This window comes from Polypterus senegalus, chromosome 10 (genome assembly GCF_016835505.1).
Source record: "Polypterus senegalus isolate Bchr_013 chromosome 10, ASM1683550v1, whole genome shotgun sequence".
Classification (NCBI taxonomy): domain Eukaryota; kingdom Metazoa; phylum Chordata; class Cladistia; order Polypteriformes; family Polypteridae; genus Polypterus; species Polypterus senegalus.
The window spans coordinates 168,540,796-168,559,033 of NC_053163.1; the positions used below are offsets into that span (position 1 = coordinate 168,540,796).

Sequence of the window (18,238 nt, forward strand, 5' to 3'; positions counted from 1 at the left end):
AGGGGGGCTGAACGCACCCCAAGGAGACGCCGTCGCTCCTCCCAAACCCCCTCTTAAACGGCGACACGACGGGAAACAAATACCTCCTCTTCGCTCGATCAGCTGCAGGATTACTGCTGCCGTGTCATTTAAAAGCCTGAACAGCGGCTGTCCTACTCTTTGTCGTTTATTTCCGGGCCTGATTAAAAGTCTCGTCTCGTGGGATGCGAGTTCTCGATATTTGAGTTTATAATTTTAAAACAGAATAAGAATCTGAAAATCTAACAATGTCACATTAAAGTTCGATAAATTCTGAAAAGAATGACACCAAACATATATATATACTGTATATGTAGGTTTTAAAATAAGCCTGATTTAAAGCGTGACAAAAAAAGTCCCACTTTTAGGTTTAGGATTTTATATCTAGAGAGAGATTATAAATGAGACAAAGATTATTTTAAAAACACAGCCCTAATAATACCTTTTTAGTTTTCTCTTTGTAATTCAAGTGTGTAACAATGGTTATTTTTACAGAAAGAGGGCCAAATCAATGTAATAATTCATTAAAAAGAAGGATGGGGTATTCTTAATTATGTTACTTTAGCATGGCCACTGCTTGAGAATTTAGCAAGTGATTTTTGCAGAAAGCGTGCGAGTGAGTGGAAGGGTAAACCTGATTGTCACAAAAAATAATACAATCGATTCATTTTTTTTGAAATCTTTCTCATTGTTGTTTTCACAGAAATAGGGCACCACTCATTTAATGAGGGCAGGCGGGCATCTTATCAATGCATGAGCCCGTGTTTAAGAAATGCAGGCATTGATTTGGTTTCAAAAAGGGAGCCTAATGTGACAACTGATCATTTTAAAAAGTCCACCATAATTAATTTGCCACTTTTTTTATATGTGGTAAGTTTTAATTAATGCAGTGAATGTTTTAAAAAGGAGAGCCAAATCAATGCAATGATGTACTTTTTAAAAGTGAAGGGTGTACAATGAACGTGATTACTTTTAAAGGCGCAGGGCCTAATGAACTGCTAGACTTCATTTAACTGATGGGTGTGTATTATTAGTTCAATGCTTTATTTTTAATATGGGGGGGGGTGTTTACAGAATAAAGCAACAATTTATTTTTTAGAACTTAATGGTATGTAATGCACCTCTCTGCAGTGGGGTGGAGGGGGCGGTCCGCCCCGGTGGGCACATGTTTGGGCGCGGCCTTATTGGCCAAAAGGCTCAGTACAATTCAGAGAAATATCACTCGTGAATGTAAGAAGTCAAATCCTCTGATTTTGGTGCAACATCATTTTCAGACTGGCCTTCTGTGACAGCATCAGACACAGCAGTTGACATTTATGAGGCAATAAAAATAAACAGAAACGTTACACCGATAAGAATTTCTAGGAAGATAAACTACTAATTTATAATTTTGCGTTTTTGCTCATCCGCACCTGTCACTGGTACACGACACTGGTTCTTGTTTTCACAGCGTAATTATATTAAATGGCTTAGCAGTGCAGCGTCTCTACGATATCCTTGTCTGGTTAATGCTTATAAATAATTAGATGTGAAAAATTATTGCTGTTTCTCAATATAGGAGTAAATCCATGCAAAATGTATCTTCATTTTTCTCTATACGTCATTTTAATTTTCTATTTAAATAGGTTCAGATATGCGGCAAATTGAAGCCCCACCCCGAGTTACGCCACTGCCTGCCTGTCTTCTCAACCTGCTTATCCAGGGCAGGGTGGTGGGTGGCAGTGGGCACAAGTCCCTGGGCAGGCTGGACTGGCGGCGTAATGAAGCTCCGTAGAATATTTAAGTAAGCAGTGCGGACTTATTAGTTCAGTGTTTTCAATATGGTGCAGCATTTAATGAATTGGACATAATGTCGTAACTGTTTGGGTTTTGTTTTTTTCGAATAGAGTAAAAGTTGATTCAAAAAAAGATGTGGCCCGGGACAGTCGACGCCACATTTGCCTTTTTATTTTCAGAAAGGGTGTCCATAATCAGTGCAACGACTGACATAACGGTGTGTAATGACCGTAGGAATCGTTATTTTTCAAAGCGCATTGTGAAATGCACGCCATAATTAATTTGAATAAGCAGTGAGGAAGTATTAATTCAGTATTCTGAATATGGGGCCGTGTTTAATGAATGGGTGTTGATTTTTTACTTTTAAATAGAGAAAATTAAAGTAAAAGTTGATTAAAAAAAAAAAAAAAGAAAAGTGGCACAGTGTAGTCGACGCTCTAATTGCCTTTTTTATTTTACAAAAGGATGACCAGAATCAATGCAACAATAGACTTTTAAAACATAACAGTGTATAATGAATGTAATAGGAAGCATTTATTAATGCGATAATTGAATTTGAAAATGTGACACGGTATATAATAAGGAGCTATAATGATTGCAATAGTTGATTTGTATAGATGGGGTGGAACATAAGTCACCTAATCATTTATTTTCCAGGGTATAATAAATGCAATTATTGATTTTAAAATGGACACCAAAAAAGTCCCAAGTCTAAGTAAATATGACAAAAATGAACATTTTTTTTTTTTTTTAAGCGTGCAGTGAACTTATGGGACAGGACAGAATATGCAGTCTCCTGATTGGCTGAGGCAGGACCGAGCTGGTAGCCAATGAACGAGGTGGACTTGAATCCCCAAGTTAAATTCGATAAAGTGATATTTACAATCACACTGTGACAGATCCATTAAACCTCGACAGGTTGGCTGCTGTTTATAATTCAAAAGTTCTTTTTTGTTTTATTTCCTTCGTTGGGCACAGGTTTAGTCTTTCGAGCCCCGACCGCCCGTACTTCTACGCTCTCTTGCACAGTACAGTCTGTGAGACTGAAGCCTCCTTTGAATCTGCGAGCAATTCAGAAAGTCCAAGATGGAGAGCTGCTGGAAAGCTTTAAGAAAAAAAGAAAGTAAAAAATAGAGAATCTGAGAACGTGACTGCACTGTTTGTGTTCGTATATTAAAGCTGAATGGCTCTTTAAAAAGTAATTTAAAGAAAGAAGAAGAAGAAGGAGGGAGGTGGGGGGGTGGGTAGGTAGGTAGGTAGGTAGGTAGGTAGGTGGGGGTGGTGGGTGCTCTGCAGGCGTCCATAGAGGCCTGTGACTCTAAGTGCTTGGCAAGAAGCTCACTAGTAGTCTTTAGGACTTGCGTGAAATCCTTCAAAAAAACAAAAAAACAAAACAGTTATAAACGCAGGAGTTCCCAGGTGTCCCAGTTTGCCAGTGGACTTTACTCTTCAAGTGAGGTAGAGTGACTTGTCTCTTGGTATCATACTGTGAGGGAAAAAAAAAAAAAACAGAAAACAATTAGCATATCACGGTCAAAGAAAACATGAGAGAGACGCGTCGATAAAAGGAGCCGAGGCCTCGTGTGCCAGCAACGGGGGGCAGCGCCAAGCATGCCAGATACACACCAGAGATTTCACCTTCCACTAATCCGGGATGTCAGTGCGTTCTCTTTGTCAGTACGACTCCTGAAACGCTTGCATTGTGGACGGATGACCCCCGATTGTAACCCCTCACTCTTTATGATCTGCTACCGTCAAGTTTACAGACGTCTTAGGTCAGGGTTGGGTTGCCAGATGTCCCTTATATACCGGACGTGTCCCATATTTGATCATGTTGTCCCCTGTCCCGTACTGGACACCCAAATGTTGCGTATTTAGTTCATTTTCAAATTTTGTAATAAAAATATATTTTTACTACCTTCTTACGGTACTTAGTTGTAAGTTTATAAGTAATTCTACTTTCTACTTTATTTGATGAAAATAACCCAAATGTAACGAGGAAACTCGTGTTTGCAGCCTGTTCAGTTGCTCTGGTTGGCGGAGGATGGCGACGCTCTTAGGCCGGGTTTATACTTCATGCGACGCGACACCTGCTCCAGCGGACGCTCCTGCTACACAAGCGTTGTACTGTTTATACTCGCACGCGTACTTTGCGTAAATCTGGAGGAATCCACCAGGTGGCAGTGTGAGATATCATCACGGTGAGAACATGTTAGGCTTCTCTGTGTTGTGAATTGCCTGGAACAGCCATTACATTCCGATGACACCTTACCGCGATATCTCCGAAAAGGATGTTTAATGATTGAATCCATCAATCCAGGGACGTGTCCATTCCAGCAAGCGTTGGGCACGAGGCAGAAACAATCCTTGGACGGGGAGGTGACTACAAGCACTCGCATACACACTGGCGTCATTTTAGTGTCACCTCATCTGCATATCTTTGGAAGGAAACCGGCGCCCACTGTGGAAACCCAGCAGGAAAACATGGAAACTCCAGGCACGTGACTCCCTGCGAGACAGCAGTGCTACCCGCTCCGCCACCGTGTCACCCCCATGCGTGTAATTATTAACAGTATTCATTATTTAAATGAAATGAACGATTTATCTGTAAAATGTAGCATACACACTTTAATGCATTTCATCATGAAAGTGATATCAAGTATAAATCTAAGGATTCTAAATGTGCAGAGAGTTGGAATATCAGACGTGTAATGTGCTCGATGTGGCGATCTGTTGCCGTTTGCCGCTGCTGTCGGGTCAGGAGGAAGTCCCGGAAGCTCGTAGCGATTAAAAACTGGGATGACGTTTACAATGGTCTGCTTTAATGATAAAGTAAACTACGAGGTTAAAGTGGACATTTCGAGATTTAAGCTGGAATTTCCACTTTAATCACAAAACCCACCTTTTCACCAAGTCCTTAATTTTTTTTCTCTGTGGCTGTACATTATGTTGCTGTGGGGAAGTTGCAAAAAAAAAAAGACGGCACAGAAGACGGTATGTGAGACTTTTCAAATGTATCGTGTCGTTACGTTGGGGAATATGCGACACTTGAATATAAAAGCACCACAAATGCATCTGTATGTCGGCATTTTGCTTCACCACATTGAACCGTTCATCAAACATCGAAGCGATCACACCGATCTCGCAGGATCCGCTAGAGGCTTCCCGTCACATGTAGACAGTAACCAGAGACTCTGACGTCACGTTCCGACTTTTAGCACACTGCGCCCCGCAACTTTTTGCTGGTACTGCAACTCGCGCACGCGTCGTGTTAATTTCTAAGGATCTGCTCAGAGGACGGGTCAAGTGAATGCTGGGAACACGTGGCCGCCATAATAGGTGCGTGTACGCATTCTGAGCATGAAGTATTAAATGAGCTCTTACCGTTTTGCTCTCCAGGCGCGCGGCTGTGCAGTTCTGGATCAGCATTGCCACACACAGTGACTGTCAGCAGAGTGTGTCGTTACTAACTGCCTGTATTAAGTGATAATAATATTTCTCTGTTGTCTGTATTAAATAAATATTTTCAAAAACGATTTCACTTTTACAGGATTTTTTTTAGCTTGTATTAAATAATTTTCAAATGATTTTACTTTTGTTTTCCTCCTAACCCATTAAAATCCTTGCTTTATCTTTTTAACTTATGTCTCTATTGTTATAAAATATATTGGTCTGGATGTGTATACATTTATATTATATATATATATATATATATATATATATATATATATATATATATATATATATATAGAGTAAGAGTGTCCCGTATTTCTAATTTTGTAATCTGGCAGCCCTACCTTAGGTCAAACATATCGACGTTTATCTAACGAGCACACACCACTGAGTCAAGATCGCGGCCTATTATACGTTTTATAGTTTGGACTCGGTGGCCGTTGCCTTCAGGATGTCCGATTCCAAGACTGAGATTCCCAGGGGATGTCAAATCACACGACTCCCAGTACAGTTTAAAATTCCCAAAGTATTGCTGTAAAGATTTTTTTAAATTTTTTTTGGACTTTCTTATGGTTACACTGGTGGACCCTTCAGGCTCTGAAATGTGTAGATCCCAATTCCGATATCAGAATGGGAGTTTATTTAATCCATCTCAAATTATTTTTGCATCTTTTTCAACACCATTTTGTTTATTGCAGGTGTTGCTGGGATTTTGTTCAAGTGTTCGCTCGACACGACCCGGAAGTGTGCGGCGCGTGATGTCATCATCCCATCTGTATAAAGGTAACACTGTGCACCTCCAAAACCATCCGAGTTTACGGATTGAGAATGAGGAGGCTGCTGTGTCGCCACGTTCATTGTGTTTTAGGCTAACTGAATATACTGACTATGATTTGCGATTCTCATTTTTGGCTTGACGACTGTGTGTTTGACGTCCCGGTTCTGAATCTTTGCCCCCGTTATCATCTGGTCTCATTCTAAATTATGTTCGGCCGAACAATGGTGAGCGTGCTGAATTTGGACAGCCAAACAGCACCCATCTTGACCGTGGTGGCGTCTGTCTAAATGGTTTTCCAGGGTTGGTGAGATCAATCTCTGTGTTTTTATTCTTCTTTTTCAATTCTGTCTTCCGACAACAAACACACAAGACAGCAGACAGACGAGCCTCTCTTCTTTCCTTATAGTCGCACTGTGTACGCTTGGCTGATTGTTCATCGGTTATCACCTCGGCCCAGCCCTGCGACTTAAGGCAAAAATCAAACTCTGGCGGTGCCCACAGCTGAACCCACTATAGGAGACGCTCCTGGTGCTTGGTGGACTTTCTTGGGCGCCCTGACGCCTTCTTCACCTCTCTATTCTAACTCAGTCAGCGTGACAGAGTGACCTCCAGCCTTGTCCCCGTCGCCACCGGGGATCACTGAAATGACGTCAGCAGGTCCTTTGGTGGCAGGGCTGACATGCAGTGGTTCATCTTCATGGCAATTCATCTGATCCCTCGTCAGATCCCTCGTCAGATCCCTTGTCAGATCCCTCGTCTGGAGTCATAAAAACTGAGGCAGCAAACTTTGTGAAAATTCATATTTGTGTCGTTCTCAAAACTTTTGGCCACGACTGCAGACACTCAGACAGATCTTAAAGGTTGGCCCAACACACCTGGATTTTAACCCCAACTATTAAGGTTCTTGTAGGATTTTCAAAATCACAAAGTACATATTGTACCACGACATGTGCCGATCAAAGCTCAGGTCCACGTGGCCTCTTTTCAGACTTCTGCCGAGTGGCTAAGCCGTCTCTAACTTTAAACAGCCGTCTGTCCGCGATGGATTCTGCTCCAGTCATTTTTTTTTCTCATGGGCGCTGCCACTGGTTTATTTGTCGTGCTGGTAATGACCTGGAATTTCGCAGTGTGTGACATCTTCAGGCCACCCCCAATGACCCTTCCCTTAGCTGAGTTTCTGGATAGCAAACATCTCCTTGTGCTTTTTGGAATTTCATTTTTGGTCTCATTTAGGAATTTTCGCCTGTCCTTTTGGCTTCAATTGTTGCTACTCGTTACTAGTTTTGAGTATAATCTGTGCCTGCCCTCTTGACTGCGTCTTTTCTCTTTGATCACTTCATTCCCTGCTATTAATTTTCCTCCTAGCACAACGGGGCTTTTGACATTCTTGCTTAATGTTCGGTTCTTTTTGGTTTTCACGGTTTCACGGTCTTGAATTTGTCTTGACTTCTGGCCGTTTGCTTTCTCTCAGCAAGTTTTCACCTGCCTAACACTCCTAATCTAACAAAAAAAAAATCTGGTTACTGTGCCACAGAAGTGGGGGTTTGACAGTGGAACAGAAAACCGTAAGAGCAGAAAAGGAAATGTGCTTTGCAGTAAGAGAATGTTTCGTTGTGGGCCGCTGCACACAACACTTTCCCTGCCTGCCTCATTAGATTTTGCAAACCATTCATGTAGCCATTTGCATTTTCAAAACGCTCAGTACTTTTAACAGAAAGTTGCAGGTCATGACGTTAGCAGTGAAGGAAACTGAATGGCAGAGACCTGCTCACACTGACCTGCAGTGGTTCACGCCACACTCTCGATTGCAGTACTCGCTGTCCCAGTCCGGATTCTGCCCAGCAGCAGGGTTGCTTGATCCTGGTGACTGTGAGCCCACATTATTCTGATACTCCGCCTGAATGTGAGGAAAGCCCTGCAAGTCAGTAAAAAAGAAGAAGTCAAGGAGTGTCACCAGACGGAGGACAATAAAAACAACCTCTTCTTGTGAAATGACACTGTGTACCTGCTGCTCAGCAGCTTTCCACTTTGACTGTCTTGTTGCACTTGCATGTCTAGAAATAGCCGGTCAATGTGACAGCGTGAGTGATGGATGGACAAACATCTCGGACCCACCAATCTTTCACTGACTACGTCTTAACTTCACTTGTTTCAATAGTAGTAAGGCTTCAGGAGTGAAGGTCCAATAACTTCATCCCCAAGGACTGACCGATTGATTCTTTAGGGTTAGTCGTCGTTAAAATTCAAAACAATCAGGCCATACCAGTGGTTATCAGGGTCAGTCCTGGGTAGACACCCCCATGACTGCAAGTTTTTATTCCACCCAGTTTCACAATATAGTGCCTTTCATTATCTATCTATTTATCTATTCTATAGTGCCTTTCACATCTTATCTATCTATCTATCAGATCCTACCTACTACACTACCTCAACAGTATCTATCTATCAGATCCTACCTACTACACTACCTCAAATTAATCTTCTATCTTATAATACCTACTACACTACATTAAATCAATCTGTCTATCTTATCCTACCTACTACACTACATTAAATCAATCTATCGTATCCTACCTACTACACTACATTAAATCAATCTATCATATCTTACCTACTACACTACATTAAATCAATCTATCTATCTATCTTATCCTACCTACTACACTACATTAAATCAATCTATCTATCTTATCCTACCTACTACACTACATTAAATCAATCTATCGTATCCTACCTACTACACTACATTAAATCAATCTATCTATCTTATCCTACCTACTACACTACATTAAATCAATCTATCTACCAATCTTATCCTACCTACTACACTACATTAAATCAATCTATCTATCGTATCCTACCTACTACACTACATTAAATCAATCTATCTACCAATCTTATCCTACCTACTACACTAAATTAAATCTATCTAAATGCTTAGAAATTTATTGGAAGTATCTGTTGGCCTGTTAACTAAGTGATGTGGTCAATTACAAGGAAGAATGACACACCGATTGTAAAATTGCTGGAATAAACATGTCAGCTGCCATGTCACAATGACATCACAGTTCAAACATAAGAACATAACAGAAAATGTACTTTAAAACATCTAGAATCAAGCCATAAGCTTCACCCTCATCACCAGGCCGGCAAAAACGCGAGAAGAGGGGGGACTGGGCACATACCTGCTGTCCAGGAGGAGGTGAATGAAGTGAAGTTGGTAGACCCATCTGATGAGAGATGATCGACTGAGACTGGACCTGCTGCATGTGAATTGGCTGTCCAAGAAGTGAGCTCTGATGAAGAGACAGCTGTTGGTGCAGAGGTGGGCTAATCTGAAAGGATGACGGGGGCGAGGCACTAATGCTGGGCAACATCTGTGATTGGCTGAGACTTCTGGAAAGGCTGTGATGGGTCGCGCCAGCATAGCTCTGCAGATCCGTCAGGGGGAATGAGCCTGGGTTTAGATACGTCGAGGGGGTCTGCGGTGGCACGCTGTACAAAGGTTGTTTTGGTGGCATCATGTGTGAAGGTTGGCTTGTTGGGACATTTTTCCCCTCCACCTGATCACTATAGCTCTGAAGTAGAAGAAGAAGAAGAAAACAAAGGTCAGTTGAAAACATTTCCGAGAGTCAACATGGCAGCACAACGTGGCCCTCTAGTGGAACTCCTAAACTTTGACAGAGCTAGAGAGCCTCAGATCAGTGGTGCCAACCTCTGATCCTGGAAGGTCGCGGCCACTTCACTTGATTAGTCAGTGATCAGACTCTGTGGATCTCACCTCCGCATTCTCTTTAGTACGCCTGTGGCAAGTTTTGCCCAACAATGTCAAAAATATGGCCAGACAGAATTTAGCGCAGTGAAAGTGTTTGGTAGTGGTGGCTCCAGTTATACGAGGGGTGTTCAAAAAGTTTTCGCACTTTTAAATTTTCATTGGAAACGGCGAAGGCAGGAGGGAGGAGTAGTCATTAAAGTGTTGGTACGACGCTGGGAAAACTGCATTGCAAAGCAAGGGGGCCGTGTAGAAAAGTGACGCGATTTGGTTTTGAAATTCTTAATAAATAAAGTTTAAAAAAAAAAAAAAAGTGTGGAAACTTTATGAACGTCCCTCATATAAATGAACAGTAAAAACTACCGCCGCGCCTTACATGTGTTTGATCGATAGAACCTGCCTTTGGCTTGCCACAGTCGAACCCATTTTATTGTCACTGTAATTGGAGTAGAAGAAAATGGAAGAGAATTGGAGCCCATTTGTGTTGGAGCAGGTTTGAATTTGAAAAAGGTCAGGTTGGGGGGGCAGGCCCTGGTACAGCACGTTGCCACACCCACCACATGATGAAACAGCACATGATCCCGGTTGGCATCCGCCCAGTCAGACACGCGGTCCAGTCCCACCCTCCAGAAATGACCCTCCATCTGCCACAGCCAGGTGTTATGTGGGCATCACCTTGGCCTGGTCCAGCCACTCGGGTCCTCAGCAGTGAGGGTCACCCTCGGGTAATCGTGCCACATGGGTGTAGTGCCATAACTGACACTCCCTCACAATGCAGGTCATGTGCCTCATTTGGGACTCGGTGAGCAACACAAAGTCAAACCAGCAGGACCCAAGGACCCTCTAATGAGACACACGTGAAGGAGTCGAATCTTCATCTCCGGTCACTGGATTGCGTCCATGTCTCACAAACAGGGAGCACCAGGACTCTAAAGACTCGGACCTTCGTCCTTTTGCAGATATCAGGACCACCACACACCCCTTTATGACCTCATGACCCCCATGCTCTCCTGTCTACTGACTTCACAGGAAGAGTCACATGACTGTCACCGCTGAGGTAAGTAAACCTGTCGATTTGAAAAAGGATAAAAAATAAAAATAAGGGCGGAATAGTCACAGATGTGAGCCTGATGCCTCCCGGGCCCCAAAGCGCCCACGCAGCGGACCAGCAGGGTCTGAGGAAGAGGAGCTGAAAGTTTCCGCTTAACGCTGATTATGCAATCGGGTGCTTTATGTGGCCCCCTGCATCATAAACGTCGTAATGACTTTCTTCTATTACCTGTCACCGGCGCTGAGATGATCTATCAGTGTTGGTTATGGTGTAATAAGCCTCATTTGTATGAAGCAGTCCAAACTCTCAGCTTGATCGATGACCGAGTGCATGTGGGACGCCATGAAGGAAGAGCAGGCTGCTTAGGATGAAAATAAATTGTATGCCAAAATAAATCATGGGCACCATCAGTTGCTGGAATCACGAGAGGCCAGCGGGGGAGACAGGAGGTGCTGCCACCGAGGTGCCACTGAGAAAATGAATGGGGAGCACGAAGAGAGTGAGAGAGAGAGTGAGAGAGAGAGTGAGAGAGCTACACACACACACACATTTATAGAGACTCCTTGAGTTTTTTTGACATGCGCAGCACTTCATGAGAGCGGACGCTGAGCTGCGGTGATCGCGTTTGTCGTTTTCATCCACCTTGACATCACAATTTAAAGGCTCAAAATGCTTATTCATATTTTGCAGGCATTTAAATATTGTCTTTTAATTTAGTTCTTTTAACATCTGGAATATGGAAAGAAAAACACACACACACACTCACATAGACAGACACACACTCAGACACACACACACATAGACAGACACACATAGACAGACACACACTCACGCACACACACACATAGACAGACAGACACACACACAGACTCAGACACACACACACATTGACAGACACACTCACACACATAGACAGACAGACACACACTCAGACACACACACACACACTCACGTGCACACACACACTCACGCGCACACACAGGTTCATCTCCTAACAGTTTTCATTTTCCAGCACACATTGAATGCCTGGTGATTTTATTTATTTATTTATTTTTTTGTGTAAGCCCATCAATCACCTTTTTTTTTTTGTTTTTTGTTTTTTGAATTCCATCTTTGGCAGAATATTTAATTGCGCGAAATGACAGACACGATTCCCCGAGACCGATTTAAAAAACAAAAAAAAAAGCGAGGCGTCAGCGGCCCCTCATGAATGCGCCATTTGCTTTGCAATCATGTCTACTTGTTTTCAAGCAGGCGGTGAAACTGAGCAGCCTGCCGTGTGCTTTGTTGGGCCGCGGGAAGTTAATCCCGGCTCATGGAAAAAGGAAAGAAAAAAGTGGGAGGGTGGAGCGCAGTTCTACTTCAGTATTAGGGGCTCACCAAAAAAAAAAAAAAGACCACAACATCCAGAGTCCTCATTTATGCTACAAACCAAACCAGCAGGCTGAATTTCGAACCACCAAGCCCCCAGGACTCCCCTCTGACAATCATCTTCAACAGAATCCTTTATTGTTTTCTGAGGGCTTTAAACTGCAGTCACCTTGTTATCCAACTCTAATCCTTTCCTGATAACGGGACGAAAAATGAAAAAGTTGAATATCAAAAACTATTTGCCAATTTTATCACACCAGTAATGGCGCACTGCACGTTAATCCACTTGACTTGTTCATTCCCAGTTCTCCTCCCCTTTCTCTGTCTCTGAGGTTGATGCGCTTGTTGCTTCCTGAGCAGCTCTTCTTTCCTCCACCCTAGCGGCCCACTTCTTCTCTTCTTTCTTTTCACGTTACAACTGATTAAGTCAGTGTTTGTCTTTCCAATTACTCAGTACGTTTTCTTTAATTTTTCACTTAAGCTGACACTTAAAGTCTTCAATCTGCCTCAAGAATGATTTCTGATATGAAGAGGTAGGGGAAGTGACGGCGAAGGTGGTAGGGAATGAGAACGCGCCCGTACACATGTGCCACACGCCTGCCCTGCTGGCTGCTGCCAAGAGTTGATTCTACAGTCAGTCAGCTATATCCTAACACAGGGTAACGGGGGTCTGCCGGAGCCAATCCCAGCCAACACAGAGTGCAAGGCAGGAACAAACGCCGGGCGGGGTGCCTGCCCACTGCAGGAGTTGATTCTACAATAAAATAAAAATAAAAGGAGGAATAACCTTGGAGGTCAATCTTCACCCCAAAAGCAGACAGTAGACGTCACGCAGTATTTGTGTACCAAATTACAGGTCAATCAGTCAAACGGTTTGTGAGCGACAGGCGATTTCCAGTCCTGGACAGACAAACAGACAGCCACGCTAGCGTATTATATAAGAAGACAGGAAGGAAATAAGAATTCATTCCCAGCCCATCAGAACGACTCCCAAAACCTTTCCTCAGATACTGCCATGTGAAGAAGTAAGTAGAGCCTATGAAATGTTTTTTTTTCTTTTTCTAACAAATGTGGTGTAGGTGCCAGGGTGGAAGGACTGGCATCCTGGCTGGGGTAAAGGAGGGGATTCTTGCCCAGCCAGGAGGCCATAATGGATGGACGGGCTCACCAGGAGTAGTTCGTTCACATCACACGGCAGGTGGCAGTGCTCCTCAAGGCTGAACCTGATTAAGACACCCGCTGGATGGCACGGGAGTTGCAGCCCTGTCGGGTATCTGTCCGTACAACTTCAAAAATCACTGGGCACTGAGCGTCCTCAGTTTCACACCATCTACTCCACTACAGGTCTGAAGAGAGCGGAGTCCATCGTCCCCGATGACAGCCTCCTACCTCATTCCTTGTTCTCGCTTCTGCCCGCTGGGAAATGCCACCAGAGCCTCACCACTCGGCCCACCCACTTCAAGGACAGCTTCACCCACCATAACCCGGCCACAAGGTCAGTGAAGTTCCAGTAGCTTCATTCTACATGCCCTGCACTGGGTGTTGTACTCGCCTGCTGGTTTACGTTGGAATTGTACTTCATGTTACTTTTAGAACGCTCTTATTTATTTATTTATTAATTCATTCATTCATTTATTTGTGTATTCTGCCAGGCTGACCAGCAGGATTAACTTGTCTCAACGCAAAATGTTATGAAATTCATGTTAAAAAAAGAAATTGTGCTACGGATTCATTTGCTTTCACTTTTGTTTCCACTGTTCTAGGATTACTTTGATATTTACTTTGACATTACACGACGTTTCCAATGATTTTTCAGTCACAGCTTCACAATTTTAGCGAGTTGGTGGCACTGGTGTGACCACCGGTGGTACAGTCTGACACACCCAGCGACTCAGTGCCTCCATGTTGTCATTAGAGCCAGTCAGTCGTCGTCCAACCCGCTATATCCTAACTAAAGGGTCACGGGGTTTACTGGAACCAATCCCAGCCAGCACTGGGCGGAAGGCAGGAACAAACTCCGGGCAGGGCACCAGCCCACCACATGGCACACACACAAACCAGGCATACAATAGGGACAATTTAGGATTGCCAATGCACCTAACTTGCATGTCTTTGGACTGTGAGTGGAAACCCACGCAGACACGGGGAGAACATGCGAACCCAGGTCTCTTTACTGCGAGGCAGCAGCACTACCCACTGTGCCGCCCTGACACAGAAGTGACAATCGTGGTCACATAACACCTTTGCCCATGTCATGTAAAGAGACAACCAGATGAATGATAAAGTATACATAGTGCCCTTCACAGACAGCACCATGATGAACGCAGAAGACCCCACACAAACATACCAGGCACTGTAGCCATCCAAGGACAACCTGACACACGGGCATTTGATACCCACTTGTCTGATATTCACGGGAGTGCGGAGAGGAATCGGTTTTGGTTTGCTAAAGAAGTTTAGGTCACATATCTGTTGCACAAGGCGGGGCGAGCTGCTCTGCCACTGTGTGCCCTTTCTTACCTGTGTCAACTCGATGGGCAATGAGTGCCCACCGACGTGTTGTACGAACGCACCACACTGCAGGTAACCCCATTGCAAACTCCACACAGAGAGGACCCGAGATGCGAACCCAGGTCTCCTTACTGTGAGGCAGCAGCACTACCACTGCGCCACCGTGCCGCCCCTTGTTCTGTCAAAATGAAATCCACAGAGATTCAACATTGCATAACAACAAAATGTGAAAACTGTCGACGGTGTGCATGGCACGATGCACCCTGGCAGCTACGAAGAGTGAGACGGTGCGAAAAAACCACAAAGTTCAATGAGATATGAGCCAGTGATGCACATCAGACAGAGTAAAAGTCATCCAACTGTGAACGCTGAAGTGGAAGAAAGGGTTTGATTGCCTATATGACAGATTCATAAGATGGCACCACTACTTGTGGTTAACCAATTGGCACGATTCATCGCCTGAGCCCCACCTGGTTGAACAAAAAGTACAAACACTGGAGTAGGAACTAAAAAAAAAACACAAAAATGGGAAAAACAAATGGCCCCGAGCTCCTGCGGTGGGAATCCTACAAAAGTTCCCAGAGTTTCTAAAAAGTCCCTGCTTTCCTGCAAATGGGAAAGCCCCTTCTATCACTTCACTTCCACGGGCCCCCCTAATCATCATATCTTATCACGCCACTGTCATATCCAGGTAAGAGCGGCGGCATTAGCATCTTCATCGGTACATGTAGGGCCTCGGGAACATTCAAGGAGAATATGGTCCTTTGTTTAGGTGGGCTCACCACAGGGACATTCAGCTCTGGTGGGTTGCCCCTTGTTTTGCCCACCTTTGACCCAGTCTTTCCTAGAGAGGGATGTTCCATTGGGTCGATGCACTTGAGGTGTAGGAAGAGCTTCATCGGGAGGGCTACAGTCAGTCTCTCGCCACCTCTGTTTTGTGGACTAGACCCCACTAATGATGGACCGCTGTCCCAGGAATAGGTGGGACCCTGCGGAAGACTCCGGTTACTGCGATCTGAAGTGGTTAAGCGTTGAGGAGAAAAACATTTCTGCCAATCACAGGGAACTTCCCAGAAGACGGAACGTTACCAGAAGCTCGGAGGCCTACAGTGTGACTCGCACTCCATTCGTGGTCTCAACTCACACGCACTTCTCTTTCTCTCTCAATCTCGACGATACGTTGGTCTTCCTACCTCACCTCTCCCCAGAGAGTTCGCGGCATGCACGGTCTAATTTATCGACGCCATATCTGCCCCCCGACCTCCTATAGAAGACATAACCTGTTACCTTGGAAACCAGGCTGGCTCTGTACGCTGCAAGGGCTTTCAAATACTCCTTCTTGGCGGCTTCTGTTTTCCTTTTGTACGCCTGCAATGTAAAAGGAGAGCGTTAGACATAAAGATGGAGTCTCGACAGGGTTAGGGGAGAGAAAAACACAACAGGAAATTCAACCCGCGCTACTTTGTTGCACAAGGACCGGAATACGTCAGCCTACGTTTACAAGCCACTTGAGCGATACGCTGGAAATGGTAACCCAACGATGAGACTCGAGCCAATGATGCACACTGGAGTATCATGTGACATCATCTCCTGTTGAAATTTGCTCCATACTTGTAATATTTTTATTTTACTATGATATTGTATTGAGGATTACTTGTGTTCTGTTCTGTGCATTGTGTTGACCCCAATCCTATCTGGAAAGGGGGTCTCTCTTTGAAGAGCCTTTCCTGAGGTTTCTCCCATTTTTTTCCCCTTGGGAGTTTTTCTGTTAAAGCCCATTGCAGCACTCCCTGTGTGATTTTCCATCCATCCATCCATTTTCCAACCCGCTGAATCCGAACACAGGGTCACGGGGGTCTGCTGGAGCCAATCCCAGCCAACAAGGCAGGTACCAATCATGGGCAGGGTGCCAACCCACTACAGGACACACACAAACACACCAAGCACACATTAGGGCCAATTTAGGATCGCCAGTCCACCAAACCTGCATGTGTTTGGATTGTGCGAGGAAACCGGAGCGCCCGGAGGAAACCCACACAGACACGGGGAGAACATGCAAACTCCACGTAGGGAGGACCTGGGAAGCGAACACTTAAGGGTCTCCTAACTGCGAGACAGCAGCGCTACCCACTGCGCCACCGTGCAAAAATAAATTGTATTGTACTGTATTGTACACATGACAATACAGAATTGAGTTGAGTTGATCCCGAACAACCATCCCCTAACCCTACAAATGTTAAGACCTCTTGCCTAAATTTAAATAGTTAATCCTTCTTTTTCCCCCGATTTTAACTATTTATTGAATTATTTTTTGAAAACTTTATTGAAATGTATTCTGGGTTGTCTGTGGGTTTTTAATAGCTCTTTTAATAGTAATCTTAAAAATGAGGCCCCCTTCATTTCAAACTTTTGCTCACCCACTAGCACGCTGTTCCCCATTCTGCACATTTTTCTTTGCTAGGCACCGATAGCACAGGAGTATCTGGTGATGGTGACCAGGGACAAAAAAAAAAAGGAAAGATGTAGGAGAAATCAACACCGTGACCAAAATGAGAGACGAAAATGAAGTGCTAGCCAAAGCCAGAAAACGGTCAAGATCTGAAAAGGGGCTTTGTTATCTGGAGTTATGGATGAGTACGTGGGTCGAGATTTAACCCACTGCATCGTCCTCTGACGACAGGTCCCTAACAGTGTGCGTGCGTCATGTGGGAGACACAAAACGGACGTCCCCCATTTAAAAAAGGCAGCAAAAACAGCCCAAAAAATTAAAGTTTGATTTCTATTTCAAGTCTAACTTATTTTTCAGAAACGTCGTCTAAATGGGCTTACCAAGCAAAATTATATTCTAAAGGTAAACTGTCTCTATAAATGAAAAAATAAAATAAAATACACAACGACTCCTTGTATTCTATAATGCAATGAGGGGGCACGAGGCACTGTAACTTACGTTTAACACTTTTAGGGCGGATGTCGACTTCTGTCAACAGGAGGGGTTGAGGGTGGTAGTCAACTGTAAACGGTGACAAAATCCACCGTTACGTTTTAGTTTGACTCTCTTTGCTAGAAGAAAAGTTAGCTTGGTTGGTCTGACCGAGATTCCCTGCGCTTGCAGGAATTGCGAAGAGCAAACAACAGCAAAAACGGGATCATCATCTGGCGAGAGATCGACGCAAAAACACTCCGTGGGCGACGTTTTGCATATTTTCACTGCATTGGATTCTGACTTGTTGGACTAGAAGTTATCTGGAGATCGAGATCCAAAACGAAAGTGAGGTATCCACATCAGCTGATCGCGGTGCTGAACTCGTTCCTGTAGCTGATGCGCCTACGGCAATGTTCGCTTGGGTAGACAACTGGCAGGATAATGACAAGAGGTACAAAGCAGATTGCACTGCACTGTCACCATGACGGCTGCTGCCACCCTCACCACGCAAAGACAACCCGGAAGCCAGCCTGCTGCAAATCCCTGCCAGCCAGCATGCTGTCCATGAGCGGCTCAGGCCTCAAG

The 18,238-nt window shown here is 44.3% G+C and overlaps 1 protein-coding gene across 1 annotated transcript in view; it reads right to left on the reverse strand.

The window, feature by feature from the left end:
• Positions 1–371: 371 nt before the first annotated feature.
• The window catches only part of tox2 (TOX high mobility group box family member 2), a 120,116-nt gene continuing 102,249 nt past the window's right edge, over positions 372–18,238 (reverse strand). Inside the window, 4 exon segments of the mRNA XM_039767374.1 lie at positions 372–3,280; positions 7,804–7,940; positions 9,211–9,603; positions 16,018–16,098. Of these exon segments, the coding sequence (XP_039623308.1) occupies positions 3,244–3,280; positions 7,804–7,940; positions 9,211–9,603; positions 16,018–16,098 (648 nt within the window). The 3' untranslated portion in view covers positions 372–3,243.